At 41.1% G+C, this 16,258-nt stretch overlaps 1 protein-coding gene across 4 annotated transcripts in view; it reads right to left on the bottom strand.

The window, feature by feature from the left end:
• The window catches only part of MID1 (midline 1), a 415,869-nt gene that overhangs the window by 12,103 nt on the left and 387,508 nt on the right, over positions 1-16,258 (bottom strand). For all 4 annotated transcript variants that reach the window (XM_005701122.3, XM_018043818.1, XM_018043817.1 and 1 more), the window contains exons 7-8: positions 10,825-10,968; positions 2,523-2,684 (exon numbers count right to left, since the gene is read on the bottom strand). In XM_005701122.3, the coding sequence (XP_005701179.1) occupies positions 2,523-2,684; positions 10,825-10,968 (306 nt within the window). The remainder of the gene's footprint in view (positions 1-2,522; positions 2,685-10,824; positions 10,969-16,258) is intronic.

Here is a 16,258-nt window from a genome sequence, read left to right as displayed (position 1 = left end):
GAGAAACTGAGGCAGAGAACCTGGAGCAATTGTGTGTGTTACGTCATATGCAGGAAGGCCAAAGGGTATCACTCCTTGGATAAAAACATGACAATGGTACTTCAAAAATTCTTTCTTGTAGATCAGGGACCAGCATACTTTTTCTGTAAGAGGCCAGATATTTTCCTATTTTCAGCTATGCTGGCCGTGTGGTTTCTTCTGGGGCTATTTAACCCTGCAGTCAAAACATGGCAGCAGCTAGAGACATGGATGAACAGATGGGCAGTGCTGTGTGCCAATAAAACTTTATTTACAAAAACAGATAGCTGAATCTGGCCCATGGGCAATAGATTGCTGACCCATTTTTAGATTTCTGTTCATATCAAAGAAAACCTTAAAGGGGACCTGAGAAAATGCTCAAGTGCTGAGCAGGCAGGGGTATTCTCAAAGACTATAAGACCTACTGAAGTCCATGTGTAGTTTAAATTTTGGCCTGGCTTATTAAAAAAAAATAAAGTGGTCCTCAGGAATGATCACACCAGTTAAGACAAAAAGACTCTGAAGATAGATTGGCTTAAAAGGTATGATAAACCATAATGGAAAAGAATATGAGAAATGAATGTATCTACATGTATAACTGAATCACTTTACAGCAGAAATTAAAGCAACATTGTAAATCTGTACTTCCATCAAATTTTTAAAAAAGAAAAAGGTGATGATAGAATGTGCCTTAAAAATAATTGGACCCTAATGGGTGGTTAGGAAGGAATTCCATAAAGGTGCAGCCATCACTGAAGATGAGGGTTGTGTTATACTTACCCTTCTCCCAGTGAGGAAGATCAGGTCACAGCCATTGAAAAGACTGGCCTTATAATGGCAAGATCCATCATGTTTACCTCAGCTCCCACCCCGACCCACACATACACGGAGCAGGGTCTTGCCATCTGGTGGTAGGTCCAACCCCCTGCCTCCACAGAGAACAAATTCCACTTGTGCCGTGTATATGTTTCTCAAGGAAACTATGACCTACTCTGTCTAGGTTCAAAGCTTTTGCTTTAATGAGGATAGATTAGTTCAAAGAAGAAATTAATCATTTACTTGGCTAAATAACTCAATGCATTGTAAGATCTGTATACCTAAGAGTTCGGCAAACTACAGCCCGCAGGCCATATTGAGCCCACTGCCTGTGTCTTTCAATAAAGTTTTAATGAAGCGTGGCCAGGCCATGCTTTTCTACCAGAGTTGAACACCTGTGACCAAATTCATCTGACCTGCACAGCCCAGAACAGTTACTATTTGGCACATTACAGAAGAAGTTTACCAACCTCTTGTACATAATTTAATAACATCTGGTCAATGATTGCATGTCTAGAAGTACAAGATTACCTGTCCATATGAAATGAATACATTATCTTTAGTAAAACCAATAAGGCACAAATAAGAAGCTTCAAAGATCCATTCTACAGAATAAACCTCAATGTATGTATTGGGTTGGCCAAAAAGTTCATTTGGGTTTCCCATATGCTGTTACAGGCTTTTTCCAGTATGTATTCGTTTTTCCCCTTATTCTCCAAAGACATTTCCTTCTCTACCAGCAGAACCCTTGAGAAATTAGCTTATATTTAAGAGTATATGTCTTAAGGACAGATATGTGGAGCAAAATTAAGTGACTTGACCACTAAAATCACAGATTGGGTTAAATGAGGGTTCTTCTTAAAATGTATTTCCTATAGATAGGCTGGCAACCCTAAAGCATGATGTGATGTTGACATACTCCAATCGACTTTCTCCTGGGAGGTCTTATGCAAACAAATACCATATTATATAGCATAATATTTCTAGACCAAAAAGATGTGGAGAAAGAAGAGGAGGATAAAATAAAACACATGTGGGCAGAGAGAGAGAGAGAGTGGGAGATGACAGTGTTACAAGATGCATGTACGCATAGCCCGGTTCACTGTTCATTGTTGGGACCATCCTGGACACAGTGGGAGTTTCCCATCACCCCTGGCATCTAACCACTCGACATCAGTAACACCCAGCTGTAACAACCAGAAATGACTCCAGATGTGGCTCAGTGTCCCTCTGGGGACCACAATCACTTCTGATTGAGAATCACAGACCTAGAAGCTACCTGAAGAAAGACTTAGTAATTTGAGATTCTGCTGTTGGGGCGGGAAGATTCCCTGTAGGAAGAAATGGCAAGCCACTCCAGTATTCTTGCCTGGGAAATCACAGGGACAGAGGAGCCTGGTGGGCTACAGTTCATGGGGTCACAAAGAGTCAGACACGACTTGAGTGTGCACACACACACATATATATGGAAAAGAAGACCATTGGCAATTTACAGAGAGTCCTAGCTCTGTGCCAGGCTTGGAATAGAGGATTGGATGGAAAAACCCTGACTCCATGCTGGCTCTTTGCTTGCTGTCTCAGGTTGTAAGCAATGCCTGGGACAGAGAAAAGGGAAATGAAGGGGGTCAGGGGCAGCTGGAAGGAGAGCAGGTTAGAGATGATAGTTCTGCTGAGTTCATGTCACGTACTGTTTGTCTTCAACTTCCCAGGCTCACTGCTGCGGCTGCCTGCCTGGTTGATGGCCTTGACAATGAAGATGTACTTGGTGCCGCTCTGCAGCCCATGGACCGTGTAGTGGTTCTGCTTGATGTTGGGCACGATCATCCAGCTATCGGCAGAGTTGCACAGACCTGCAAAGCCAAGCAGACGTGGTGAGTTCTTTGGAGCAAGCATGGGGCAAATTTTCAGTTATTGGGATCACCAATGAAAAGCTTTGTGACTTCTTCAGGTGCCACCAATCAACTTGAGTGTTCAGTGTCTGCCTACAATAAGGACAGCAACCTATATTTATTACTATATATTCTCACCATGTACTCTAAGTGGAAAGACCAGCTAAGATGACTGTTTTGCAAATTCTGTTCCATGTGGATGGGAGCAGTAGTATCTTAAGCACCATGCCTGGTCATGTGTTACTAGGTGCTGTGGGATGGAAAGAAAGCAAGTGACCACACATCCCTCCCCCCGGCTTGCATCATGATTACCGTTCTATCTTGGATCTCATCAATTTTGAGACTCACAGAGGGTAAGAACAGACCCAGATCATGTATGAGACATTGGCCTCACTAATGGAGATGTAGGAGGTTCTATTTTTTTGCTTCTCATTCTCCACCCCGCCCAGGATGGGTGGAGAGGGGAGAGACGAGAGTCGGGCCCAGTACCAAAGAGATGTTTTCAGCATCAGCCACAGCTGCACAACAAAATGGCTTCCTTTTTCCTCATGTTCTTCCCAGCATCGTAAAAGTAGTGACTTTGTGGCTACTCCTTCTAAAGAGATAGGATATGTTGTCTTTTACCTCCTGGCTTTGGATTTGGCTATGTGACCTGCTCTGGCCAAGAGAATGAGGCTGCAGTGACAACACACCAGTGGCAAGAGGAGACATCATAAGCGCTTGAGAGTCTGTGGCCCTCTTGGGCCTCTACCATGGGGAGGACATTCTGGATTGTCTGCTCATCCAAGTGGGAGCAGAGACACAGGGACCAGCTCAATGGCCCAGCCAGTTCAGGACTGAGACCAGCAGTAACTGGCCAACACCAGCCCAACTTTGGACATGAGAGCTAAGAAAATGATTATGGGGCTTGTCTGTGGCCCAGTACTGGTGTGGTTGTAATTGATTCAGGACATGTGTTCCTACAAAAACCCTGGAGCCATGTGGCACCCAAAGGCAACTGAGGGCCCAGTGGAGCTCTGACAAAAGCATCACCAGGGGCTGTGACCTGCTGCATCCCCAGTGTGGCTGGTTCCAGAACAGAGCAGGGCCAGTGCTCTGGCTGCCCGCTGCAGGATGTGGTTTGAGGAGCAGTTTGTGGATTTACGATGCTGGGAAGAACATGAGGGAAAAGGAAGCCGTTTTGTTGTGTAGCTGTGGCTAATGCTGAAAACATCTCTTTGGTACTGGGCCTGACTCTTGTCTCTCCGCTCTCCACCCATCAATCTCCACTCTAATCAAACCTTTCCCCAGCCCCCTGGTGACTGGGCTGTCGTGGCTGTTTCCTGACTCTGGTGAATTTCCTTCACTAATTCTCAGTAGAAGGCCGAGCCCTTCCACTTCCTGAGGGGCTTCGCAACTTGCCACCCCTCCTTCCCTTTCAGGGGATTTGCAAGTCAAAGGGTTAGTTCTTTTGATCTTGAGGCAACTTACACCTTAACCATACTTCATCTTACCTCTGTGAGTTTCTAATGAAATGTACAAAGAAATCACAAATGCATACCCATACCAACCCACAAGTATCAGCATAGCAGTTCAAGATGTTCACACCCCAACAGCTGTCTCTGAATCCTACTAAATACCATCTCCAAGTTTTCAGTTCGGCATTGTTCATGAATCTCACCAAAGAACTTAAAAATTATGAAAAATTATGTTAATTATGAAAATTCACCCCCTAAGATATGTACCTGGGGTACACAGTATTTTCAGCCACACTTCAATGAGTCTTTAAATAAATAAATATACATGTTCACATATATGAGAAACCTTGTGAATTTTCTCTTACTCTTTTCATTTCCATATCTCACAGAGTTGCCATAAAGCAAGGAAGTAATGTGAGGCTCAGACAAGAGGCTGAGGGTGGTGTGTCAGTGTTTGGAGATGTACCAGAGTAACTAAGGCCCCATTCACCCCTCACCCCCAGCATCCCCCTCATTCTCATACCAGTTCTCACCTGTATAAGACTGAGGTACACATCCACACGTAGCTTAGTAACATGGAACTCTCCCACTTACATATCTCTCTTGATCCTTTCTCATTTTCCCTTTTCCCTGAACATAGAGGTAACAAACTCAACACTTCAGGCAAGTGTCACAACCAAACAGCAGATGTTGATCCAACCAAAGAAGGGTCATTTTGAATTCTGAGCTCTGGGCCCTAAGAAGCCTCTAACTCACCTTTGGATTCTGAGCTCTGGGCCCTAAAAAGCCAATAACTCACTTTAGATATTTAATAATACTATTACAGTACTAATAAAACAACAGACAGAAAACAAACTTAAAGTTATCAAAGGGGAATGGTGAGGAACAAATTAGGAAGTTGGGATTAACTCAGACATACACACACACTACTATATATGAAATAGGTAATCAACAAGGACCTATTATAGAGCACAGGGAACTCTACTCAATAGTTTGCAATAACGTGTAAGGGAAAAGAATCTGAAAAAAATGTTTAGCTGAATTACTGTGCTGTTCACCTGAAACTCACACAAACTGTACATCAACTATACTTCAATAAAAATTAAAAAGTGAAAGAATGAGCTTTTCTGTTCTAGGATAACCCACTCATATTCCTAGACCTTTATCAATAGCAGTCTGGCGTGGAAGCGAACAATAATAGCATTCACTAGAATCAACTGAGAATCCTATCAATGTTGGTGCATTTACACTGTTCCTGTTTAATTGCATATGTCACAGCAAAATGACTATTGTGGTCAAAGAAAGCAAATGTAAAAATGTTTCAATAAACTTTACATCACTGTATAACCCCAATGCTGGGTTTCATGTGGTGGGGGAATGCTTTCAGCAACATTGTAAAGCAGATGTCTGAAATTGCTGCAAACTGCAACTTGGCTTACAGTCTGAAGTCTTAACCTAAAACAAAAAGATTAAATGCTTCAGAAACCCTTTCCAAACTAAAAAGGGACCCTGACCATCCTGATTATTTTGAAGAGGTCACTAATTTTTTTCTGTGAATATTAAAAGAACAAAATGTTTATGGAGTAGTAAAATGTGATTGGATAACCTGACCCTGGGACAGTCTGCTTTCATGAATGCTAACGCTTAAAATTTAGGCTTACCTCCATTGCCAAGGTCATAGTTGAGAAGTTGATTATAAATGCCAAGAAAGCAGTCCTATGTCAACCATTCTCTGGTGGGGCCTGGAGCAAGTGGGATGCCTCAAAGTGCACCATTATTGCATTGCTGGTGTTGGTCAAGTGCCAGCACCACTTAACTTCTTGCATATGGCGCCAAGCACCAGACTTCTCTGCCTCGATACCCCACTGTGTCGGGACTGATGACCAGGTTTTATTCATCACTTTATGAAACACCCGCATAACTATCCCAACTAAAACGTGTACTTCTCTCTAAAGTCATTTTCAATCATCTTTGATGGGATGCCAACACTCACCTTCTCCAATTCAGCCTGAAGTAGTAAAACAACAGTGGAACTTGGAAGATAATTAGTTCATATGGCAACAGTCTAGTTAGGTGATTTTGTACTTTTTTTCTCTCATTCACAATGGGTCAGAAGCATCTCCCTACATGATGGTGCTCATTACTAGATCCTAGTTATGTTTGGGATTTCAGAGCCTTGTAGAGCAACTGTCTGTTGTCTTACAGTAAAACATTATGTATAAAACATTACGCAACAATGGACACCCTTTAGAGAGACTGCATTCCAGCTTTTAACACCCTTTGTCTCTTCGACGAGAGTGGAAAGAAGTGAATGCTCTCTTCCTTCTTCTGAATACAAATGGTATATATCTAAAAACCTTCATGAATATTTTCAAAATGACTAAAATAAATTAAATACAGATAACTACTTTGCCATGAAAGCCTGAAGACATGGATCCTTTGACTTTTGCCAATAATAAAAATAGGCTGCTGGGAAAAGGTTCCAATTGAAGATTGTCAATGATGCATTAAAAATCGTTTTGGAAAAAACATGGAAACATTGTAAAATTAAATACATATCTATGTCTCAACAAGCAATTCGTTAACATCTACAGTCATAAGCCTGTTCATAAAAATGAAAAATAAAAAAAATTAACATTGTCATTAATTTTGCATTTGAGTGTATGAATTTAATTAGGGATAGTCTTTTTATAAGATTAAAAAGCTCCAGAGATAGTATCTAATTATCCTTCACGAAAGTCAGTTGAGGGCAATTAACTAGAATTTATTATGACAAGTGAAGGAACCATGACTTAGGACAGTAAAAGTCTGCCTCGTGGCACATGGAGCTACAGCCAGCTTTGGAGCATTCTTTCTCCTAATTTTCCATAGAGTTTTATACTCTTAGATCTTATCATTCAGTAGAACATCTGCAAAGGACAGCCTTTTCAACTGGCAGGAGAGATGAACAAACAACATTCAGTGAAGGCCTTTCATGTGAAGACTGTGTTAAATGCTATTGTGTAGATCAGGGGTCCCCAACCCTTGGGCCATGGACTGGTACTGGTCCATGGCCTGTTACAAACTGGGCCACACAGCAGAAGGTGAGCAGGTTGGCCTCCAAAAAAATGGTACCTGGTGCCAAAAAGGTTGGGGACAGCTGACGTAGATGATCCTGGCAAACTGCATGACTGGCCTTTATCATGTGACAAAAGATATAATGACAGTGAGTCTAGTCTATATTTTGGTAGAAACAGTAACACTGAATAACAGAATGGGAAAGACTAGAGATCTTTTCAAGAAAATTAGAGATACCAAGGGAACATTTCATGCAAAGATGGGCTCAATAAAGGACAGAAATGGTATGGCCCTAACAGAAGCAGAAGATATTAAGAAGAGGTGGCAAGAATACACAGAAAAATTGTACAAAAAAGATCTTCATGACCAAGATATTCACGATGGTATGCTCACTCACCTAAGGCCAGACATCCTGGAATGTGAAGTCAAGTGGGCCTTAGAAAGCATCACTACGAACAAAGCTAGTGGAGGTGATGGAATTCCAGTTGAGTTATTTCAAATCCTGAAAGATGATGCTGTGAAAGTGCTGCACTCAATATGCCAGCAAATTTGGAAAACTCAGCAGTGGCCACAGGACTGGAAAAGGTCAGTTTTCATTCCAATCCCAAAGAAAGGCAATGCCAAAGAAAATGCTCAAACTACTGCACAACTGCACTCATCTCACACGCTAGTAAAGTAATGCTCAAAATTCTCCAAGCCAGGCTTCAGCAATACGTGAATCATGAACTTCCAGACGTTCAAGCTGGTTTTAGAAAAGGCAGAGGAACCAGAGATCAAATTGCCAACATCCGCTGGATCATCAAAAAAGCAAGAGAGTTCCAGAAAAACATCTATTTCTGCTTTATTGGCTATGCCAAAGCCTTTGACTGTGTGGATCACAAGAAACTGTGGAAAATTCTGAAAGAGATGGGAATACCAGACCACCTGGCCTGCCTCTTAAGAAACCTGTATGCAGGTCAGGAAGCAACAGTTAGAACTGGACATGGAACAACAGACTGGTTCCAAATAGGAAAAGGAGTATGTCAAGGCTGTATATTGTAACCCAGCTTATTTAACTTATATGCAGAGTACACCATGAGAAACGCTGGACTGGAAGACACACAAGCTGGAATCAAGATTGCCAGGAGAAATATCAATAGCCTCAGATATGCAGATGACACCACCCTTATGGCAGAAAATGCAGAGGAACTAAAAAGCCTCTTGATGAAAGTGAAAGAGGAGAGTGAAAAAATTGGCTTAAAGCTCAACATTCAGAAAACAAAGATCATGGCATCTGGCCCCATCACTTCATGGGAAATAGATGGGGAAACAGTCAAAACAGTGTCAGACTTTATTTTGGGGGGCTCCAAAATCACTGCAGATGGTGACTGCAGCCATGAAATTAAAAGACGCTTCCTCCTTGGAAGAAAAGTTATGACCAACCTAGATAGCATATTCAAAAGCAGAGACATTACTTTGCCAACAAAGGTCCATCTAGTCAAGGCTATGGTTTTTCCAGTGGTCATGTATGGATGTGAGAGTTGGACTGTGAAGAAAGCTGAGCACCCAAGAATTGATGCTTTTGAACTGTGGTGTTGGTGAAGACTCTTGAGAGTCCCTTGGACTGCAAGGAGATCAAACCAGTTCATTCTAAAGGAGGTCAGCCCTGGGTGTTCTTTGGAAGGAATGATGCTAAAGCTGAAACTCCAGTATTTTGGCCACCTCATGCGAAGAGTTGACTCATTGGAAAAGACTCTGATGCTGGGAGGGATTTGGGGGCAGGAGGAAAAGGGAATGATAGAGGATGAGATGGCTGGATGGCATCACCGACTCGATGGACGTGAGTTTGAGTGAACTCCGGGAGATGGTGATGGACAGGGAGGCCTGGTGCACTGTGATTCATGGGGTCGCAAAGAGTCAGACACGACTGAGTGACAGAACTGAACTGAACACTGGCAAACACAGGGCTAAGACCTTTACTTTTAGTATCTCAATGATGTGAAGCTAAAAGATTACCTCTTCTTACAGATGAAGAAATAGATTCAGAAGATGTTCAATAGTTTGTCCCAAATGATAGTGCTAGTGAGGTGAGGACCAAAGCTGGGATTCAAATCCAGGTCTCCTTCAATCATAACAACTATGCACAACAGTTAAGAAAAGAATAATCTATGGCCTAAAAACACATGAAACTATGCTCAACATCACTCATTATTAGAGAAATACAAATCAAAACTACAGTGAGGTATCACCTTACCTTGGTCAGAATGGCCATCATCAAAAAGTCTACAAATATCAAATGCTACAGAGGATGTGGAGAAAAGGGAACCCTCCTACAATGTTGGTGGGAATGAAAATTGGTACAAGCACTATGAAGAACTTTATGAAGGTTCCTTAAGAAACTAAATATAGATCTACCATATGATCCAGCAATCCCCACTCCTGGGCACATATCTGCGGAAAACCATAATTTGAAAAGATACATGCATCTCAATGTTCACTGTGGCACTATTTACAATAGTGAAGACATGGAGGCAACCTGAATGTCCATTGACAGATAAATGCACAGTGAAGATGTGGTACAGATATATGGTGGAATATTACTCAGCCATTAAAAATGAAATAATGCCATTTGCAGCAACATGGATGGACCTAGGGATGACCATACTAAGTGAAATACATCCGACAAAGATAAGTATCATATGGTATCACTTATTTATGGAATCTAAAAAAAACAGCATAAATGAACTTATTTATAAAACAGAAAAACACTTTGAAAACAAATTTGGGGCAACACATGGGGAAAGGTCAGGGGAGGGATAAATTAGGAGTTTGGGATTAGCATATTTCCACTACTATATATATAATAGATAATCAACAAAGACCTACTGTGTAACACAGGGAACTAAACTCATTATTCTCTAAAACTCTATATGGGACAAGAAACTGTTAAAGGACAAATATGGGTACATACATATATAACTGAATCACTTTCCTGTATACCTGAAATTAACACAACATTGTAAATCAACTATAATACAAACATTAAAATAAAAAATAAAGTGATACAGACCCAAGGTTGATAACAACAACAAAAAAATGACGAAATAACACTCATATAGTAAATAATACTAAATGTATGATATAATGACTAAACCATATAATTCCACCAGAACATGCTGTTAACCCCATAAACTCCCATATATTTTTCCCCAATGGTGCTACTCCCCTCCCATCACAGAGGTAACCATCATCCTGATTTTTATAGTTTTTAGACCATGTGTACATCTCTAAACAAAATAGTTTAACTTATACATGTATAGATACTCATAGTGCATTGATACTTTTATCTCCTGATTTCTTTAATAATATTTTTGTAAGATTCATCCATATGGTTTGTTAGAGATCAATAATTTTCAATGCTATTTAGCCTATTGTTTTTACTAGTATAGTACAAGTGAGTGCTACCATCTTCTTAGTCAGGAAAGACAAGCCAATAAATACTCTGTATTCTCTCCTTCCTTGTCTTTCCTTGATATTTAAATTCAGGAATGTAATCGATCTGAAAACAGTCACCCAATAGAGGAATCAATAGGGCGTGTGATACTCACTCACAACATTGGCTTGTCCGGTGAAGATGGTGTACTGGAGCTCATAGGAAACCACACTGAATTCATCATCAGAGGTCCAGTGAACGGTTATGGTGTCATAGGAAGCCGTGCAGAGCTCTTCTCTAATTGTGGGAGGGTTGGGAGCTGTGGGAAGCAAGAAGGTCATCAGCAGAGAAGCAGACACGTCTGGGATCCCTTTCAAAGGAGTTGTCCTGATAGTCAAAGCAGGCCTTTTAAAATCTATCCATCAGAACTATTATCGTAGAGACAGTGATCCCAATCCAAAGAACACTTCGTTAGCTGGTTATCACTGTGATTTTTCCCAGGTGGTGTGACTTCAGCCAGCCCATATTTTCTCTCTGTGCATCATGAAAGCACATCTATAAGGGTAAGTAAACAAGACTCTCTTGTCCATGGAAGAAAACATTTTAAACAAAAAGTAACCAAGATGAACTTTTGTCATTTTGCCCCCATTTTGAGGATGCAAACTTTTTCAGTGAAGAGCTAGATGGTCAATATTTTAGGCTTTGTGGGTCATATGGTCTCTGCTGTTGCTCTTCAGTTGCTAAACTGTGTCCGACTCTTTGTGACCCCATGGACTGCAGCATGCCAGGCCTCCCTGTCCCTCACTGTCTGCCGGAGTTTGCCCAAGTTCATGTCTGTTGAGTCGGTGATGCTATCCAAGCATTTCATCTTCTGCTGCCCTGGTCTCTGCTGCAACTACTCAATTCTGCCTTTGTACAGAAAGCAGCCAGAGACCATTTGTACACTGATAGACATGGCCAGGTTCTAGTAGAACTTTATTAACAAAAACAGGTGAAGAGCAGATTTGGCATGGGAGCCAAACTTAGCCAACTTCTGAGCTCCAACATGCCACAGATTTTTATATGCAGCCACTCATCTGGAAAAATGCTGATGTTTGTTAACCCTTAACAAATCAGCCAAATAATTCTTCAAAAACTTTCTTTTGATAGATGTGTTGATGCCTTATGAAAATTTGTTAGTGGGGTTCTAGTTTCCTCTCATTTTTCAGTTTATAGGTGATATTTCAAATTAAGAAGATGAGTAACAATCAGTCATATCTAAGAAGTACATTCTCTTTCCCCAAGAAAAACAGGATTCCTTGGCATTTGATTAAGTTTATCATTGGGCAAGGCTGCTGTTTTATGTCTTGAACACATTCTGCAGCAGAGAAGTCTAAATCCTACCCAAATGATGATTTTTCAGTTGACTTCTACTGGATTGATTTCAATAACTGGTTTTATGAGATGAGTTGGTGAGCAGGAAAAAGCCTAGGCATTGAGTGCTTTGCATGGGCAATAATATTTTAGAGCAGGGGCTGGCAAACTATGGCTATGGGCCAAGTCTGGCCCACTGCCTGTTTTTGTAAATAAAGTTTTATTGGAACACGGCCAGGCTCATTCCTTTACGTATTGTCTCTGGCTGCCTTTGTGCAATAGCAGAGTTGAATAGCAGTGACCATATGTCCTGCAGAGCCTAAAATATTTACTATCTGGCCCTTTACAGTCAAAGTTTGCCAAGCCCTGGTTTAAAGAATCAATCCGGGCCTATGTTTCCATTCTTCTGTACACCAGAACCTAACTTCAAAAGAAGAAGTAATATGCATCTGACAGATGAGCCATGTTTGCTTACACTGTTTAGAGAATTCTTTACTGCTTGAAACTTTGGTTAGGATGGATGACTCCTAAAGAAACCTGAGGAGGGAGGAAAGTTTATGAAAATGGCAAATTTTAAAATTTTGATTGTTTTAGTATTCACTTTGCCACCTGAAGATACATCTAAGCCAACTATTATATGAAGCCAACTAACTTTCATGTCTGCAGCATAAAGTCAGTTAACCCAGCTTAGTCTATTGGTTATTGAATTTCATGAACACTGTGGAGCACTTACATGCAGCAGGCACTGCATTACGGTGTGCAGTAAGAACTACTACACAGCCATTAAGAATGAAATAATGCCACGTGCCATGGATTTAAGAGATTATCATACTAAGTGCCATACGTCAGATAGGAAAAAAATACCATGATATCATTTATATGTGGACTCTAAAATATGACATAAATGAAACAATCTATGAAACAAATAGGTTCACAGACATAGAGAACAGACTTGTGGTTGCCAAGGGGTGGGAGAGGGATGCAGTGGGAGTTTGGGATTAGCAGATGTAAACTATTACTTTTATTTTTTTTTATAATTCTACTCTATTTTATTTATTTTTAAGCCTTTCCTACATTTTTTAAATTAATTAATTCATTTTTTGGAGGCTAATTACTTTATAATATTGTATTGGTTTTGCCATACATTGACATGAATCCGCCACGGGTGTACATGTGTTCCCCATCCTGAACTTCCCTCCCACCTCCCTCCCCATCCCATCCCTCTGGGTCATCCCAGGGCACCAGCCCCGAGCACCCTGTCTCATGCATCGAACCTGGACTGGTGATCCGTTTCACATATGATAATATATGTTTCAATGCCATTCTCCTTTTAGAGTGGATAAACAACAAGGTCCTACTGTAGAGCATAGGGAAATATACTTAATATCCCATGATAAACCATAATGGAAAAGAATTTTAAAAAGAGCGGATATATGTATATGTATAACTGGATCACTTTGCAGTACACCTGAAACTAGTACAACATTGTGAATAAATTATACTTCAACAAAATACAATTTTTAAAAAAGATAACTTGAAAAAAAAGTTGTTCACTAAGACCAAAGGACTCTACAGAGCCCTTTTAAAGCATTCTTTCTGGAATGTGACTTGATATATCTGTCTCCCAAAGCATCCACGTGCAAGATGTAGTACCATGTGCTGTGACTTGGATGAAGAGATGACCTTCCACGGGGGAGGCCCAGCTGCATCATAAAACATGCTTGTTACTTGTCTGTGTGGTCCCTGTTAGTGTGGGATCACCCTGCATGGATCATTTGGAGAAATATTTATTCTCCCATCTAAATAGTTCCTGGAATTATTTCTCTGTCAACTACTGTAGAAAGATTTGGTTCTTTCTGCACTGCTATATATGATTAAATATAAAGAACAGTGTTGGAAATAGGCAGGTAGCTGGGAGACACATGGCTATAGCTGTAATCAGAGAGGAAATGTCACCTCTCTGGCTTATTCACTTGACATACCATTTAGAGGAGGTCAGGGGCAAAAAAAAAAAAAATCTTGTTTTAATAGTCAGGCAGGCTAACCCTGTTTTGATTATAAAGCCAATGGCTTTGTCCTAAAAAGTCAATATCCAATTTACTGTAAATGAGAACAGCAGCGGGTTGCCAATTTCAATATTCATGCAATTGGTCCCATAACTGTTACTTTCTTGCTTCTATCATAAACAGGACACAAGCAATGATGGGCTAATACTTCACAAACACTTCATTTCCTGCTTACAAATGTCTGATAAACTATTTGGACTTGGCAATATCAGCCAAGCATTGTATGTTATGGCCAGGATCGATGTTATGTCTAGAAATGGTCCAAATTTGTATTGGAGGTTGACAGCTAAGAAGGCATAATAACAGGTACCCCATATGGTCTCTCATTTGGCATAAACAGCCATTGGGATGATATATGGTGTACACATTACAAGTCAGTGCAAACTAAGGTCACTTTCCCCTGCAGTCAGTACCTTGGCATTCACACACAGATTAGGATGGGCATACATTTCCTGAAATGCTATTGAACAACTATTGGGAAAGGGGGAGGACACACTCTTATCAATAAGACACTGATTTTGTGCAGAAATGGCCACATGCCCAGCCAAACATTTTGCAGTCATCTTTGCCCTTGGGCATGACCTTGCAACATGGATCTGGCCCATAAGACAGAAGTGGAAATTTCCTGGATGGGTCTTTTTTTTACTTTTTTAAAAAAGATTCACTTATTATTTTGGCTCTACTGGGTCTTCATTGCATTCTCTAGTTGCAGTGAGCAGGGGCTATTCTCTATTTGCAGAGCACAGGCTTCTCATAGCAGTAGCTTTTCTTGTTGCAGAGCATGGGCGCTAGGGCTCATGGGCTTCCATAGTTGAGGCACACGGACTTAGTTGCCATGTGGCATGTGGGATTCTACAGAAACAGGGATTGAACCCATGTCCTCAGCATTGGCAGGCGATCCTCAACCCCTGGACCACCAGGGAAGCCCTGGATTGGTCTGTCTGCTGAACAAGGTTTTGGTTTTCCTAAATAAAGACAAACCTGGTAGACAGAGCTTTTGGTCATCATTTCCCCTCTTGTCCTTTTCTTTTTGTCTGTAACTTGGGCATAATGCTTGGAGGTGGAGTCGTAATGGAATCATGTGGCAAGATGAGGATAGCAAAGCAGAAAAAGAGAGCCTGGTGTCTGAGGTCATCACAGAACTGCTGTCCAGCCATGAGCGGCACACCTCTGCTATCCCGTCTTCTGTGATAGGAATCCTCTCTGAGGGGTTCAGTCACTGCTCACTGGATTTTCTCTTGTTGCAAACACACCCATTCCCACATGATACAAGAATAAAGGAGACTTTTACTTAATAGGATGCTATCATATAAAGCATTTCAGTGCCAGAAAGGCTGACCTGAATGGTCCGGTATAGTAGTCATGAGCTCCATGCGGCTCTTGACATTGCAATTAAATTTTAATTAAAGCAAACTACAAGTAAAAACTCAGTTCAGTTCAGTCACTCAGTCGTGTCCGACTCTTTGCGAACTCATGAACCGCAGCACGCCAGGCCTCCCTGTCCATCACCAACTCCTGAAGTTTACCCAAACTCATGTCCAGTAAAAACTCAGCACATGTCAAATTTTCAGTAAACCTATGTGGCTAGTTAGGTACTTGACTGGGCAGTGTGGATAGAGACTGTTCTTACCATCTTAGAAAGTTCTATGGATTAGTGTTAGTTTAGATAAATCTCAGAGCTATATCCATGAATGGCTGAAATCCAGTTTGATTCCTTACTGGACATGCTTTCTGAGTCAATTTCTTCCTTTCTTCCTAGGAATTATACGGTTTGAAAGAATTCCCTACGATAAGATGTTTCTAGAGTGACTTGCCTCCCTTGCAAATGCACAAAGGCTAAAAATAACACCCTGGGTCCAGGTAAGGAAAAAACTGGTCTTCTGGGTACAGCACCCTTGAATATACAAGTGTGCTTTCTAACCACAGACTAGAAAAATACACATTACCCAGTGCTCCCTCTCTCCTACTTCCCTTTTCCCAGCTGTGTGTGTGTGCACGCATGTTCTCTCTCTTGCTCTCTCTCTCTCATACACACACATGATAAGAGTGGAGATGCTGATGTTGTGCTCAGTTAAGGATGTGGTCTCTTGAAGGTGGTAGATCCTAAGTTCAGTGCACACTTGGATTCGCTCTGTACACAGAGCTTCTCTGAAGTCACAGGCACTGCAGCCTTGGACAACACAGATAAAG

Source organism: Capra hircus, assembly GCF_001704415.2.
Source record: "Capra hircus breed San Clemente chromosome X unlocalized genomic scaffold, ASM170441v1, whole genome shotgun sequence".
Classification (NCBI taxonomy): domain Eukaryota; kingdom Metazoa; phylum Chordata; class Mammalia; order Artiodactyla; family Bovidae; genus Capra; species Capra hircus.
This window is presented reverse-complemented; position numbering and strand designations above follow the sequence as displayed.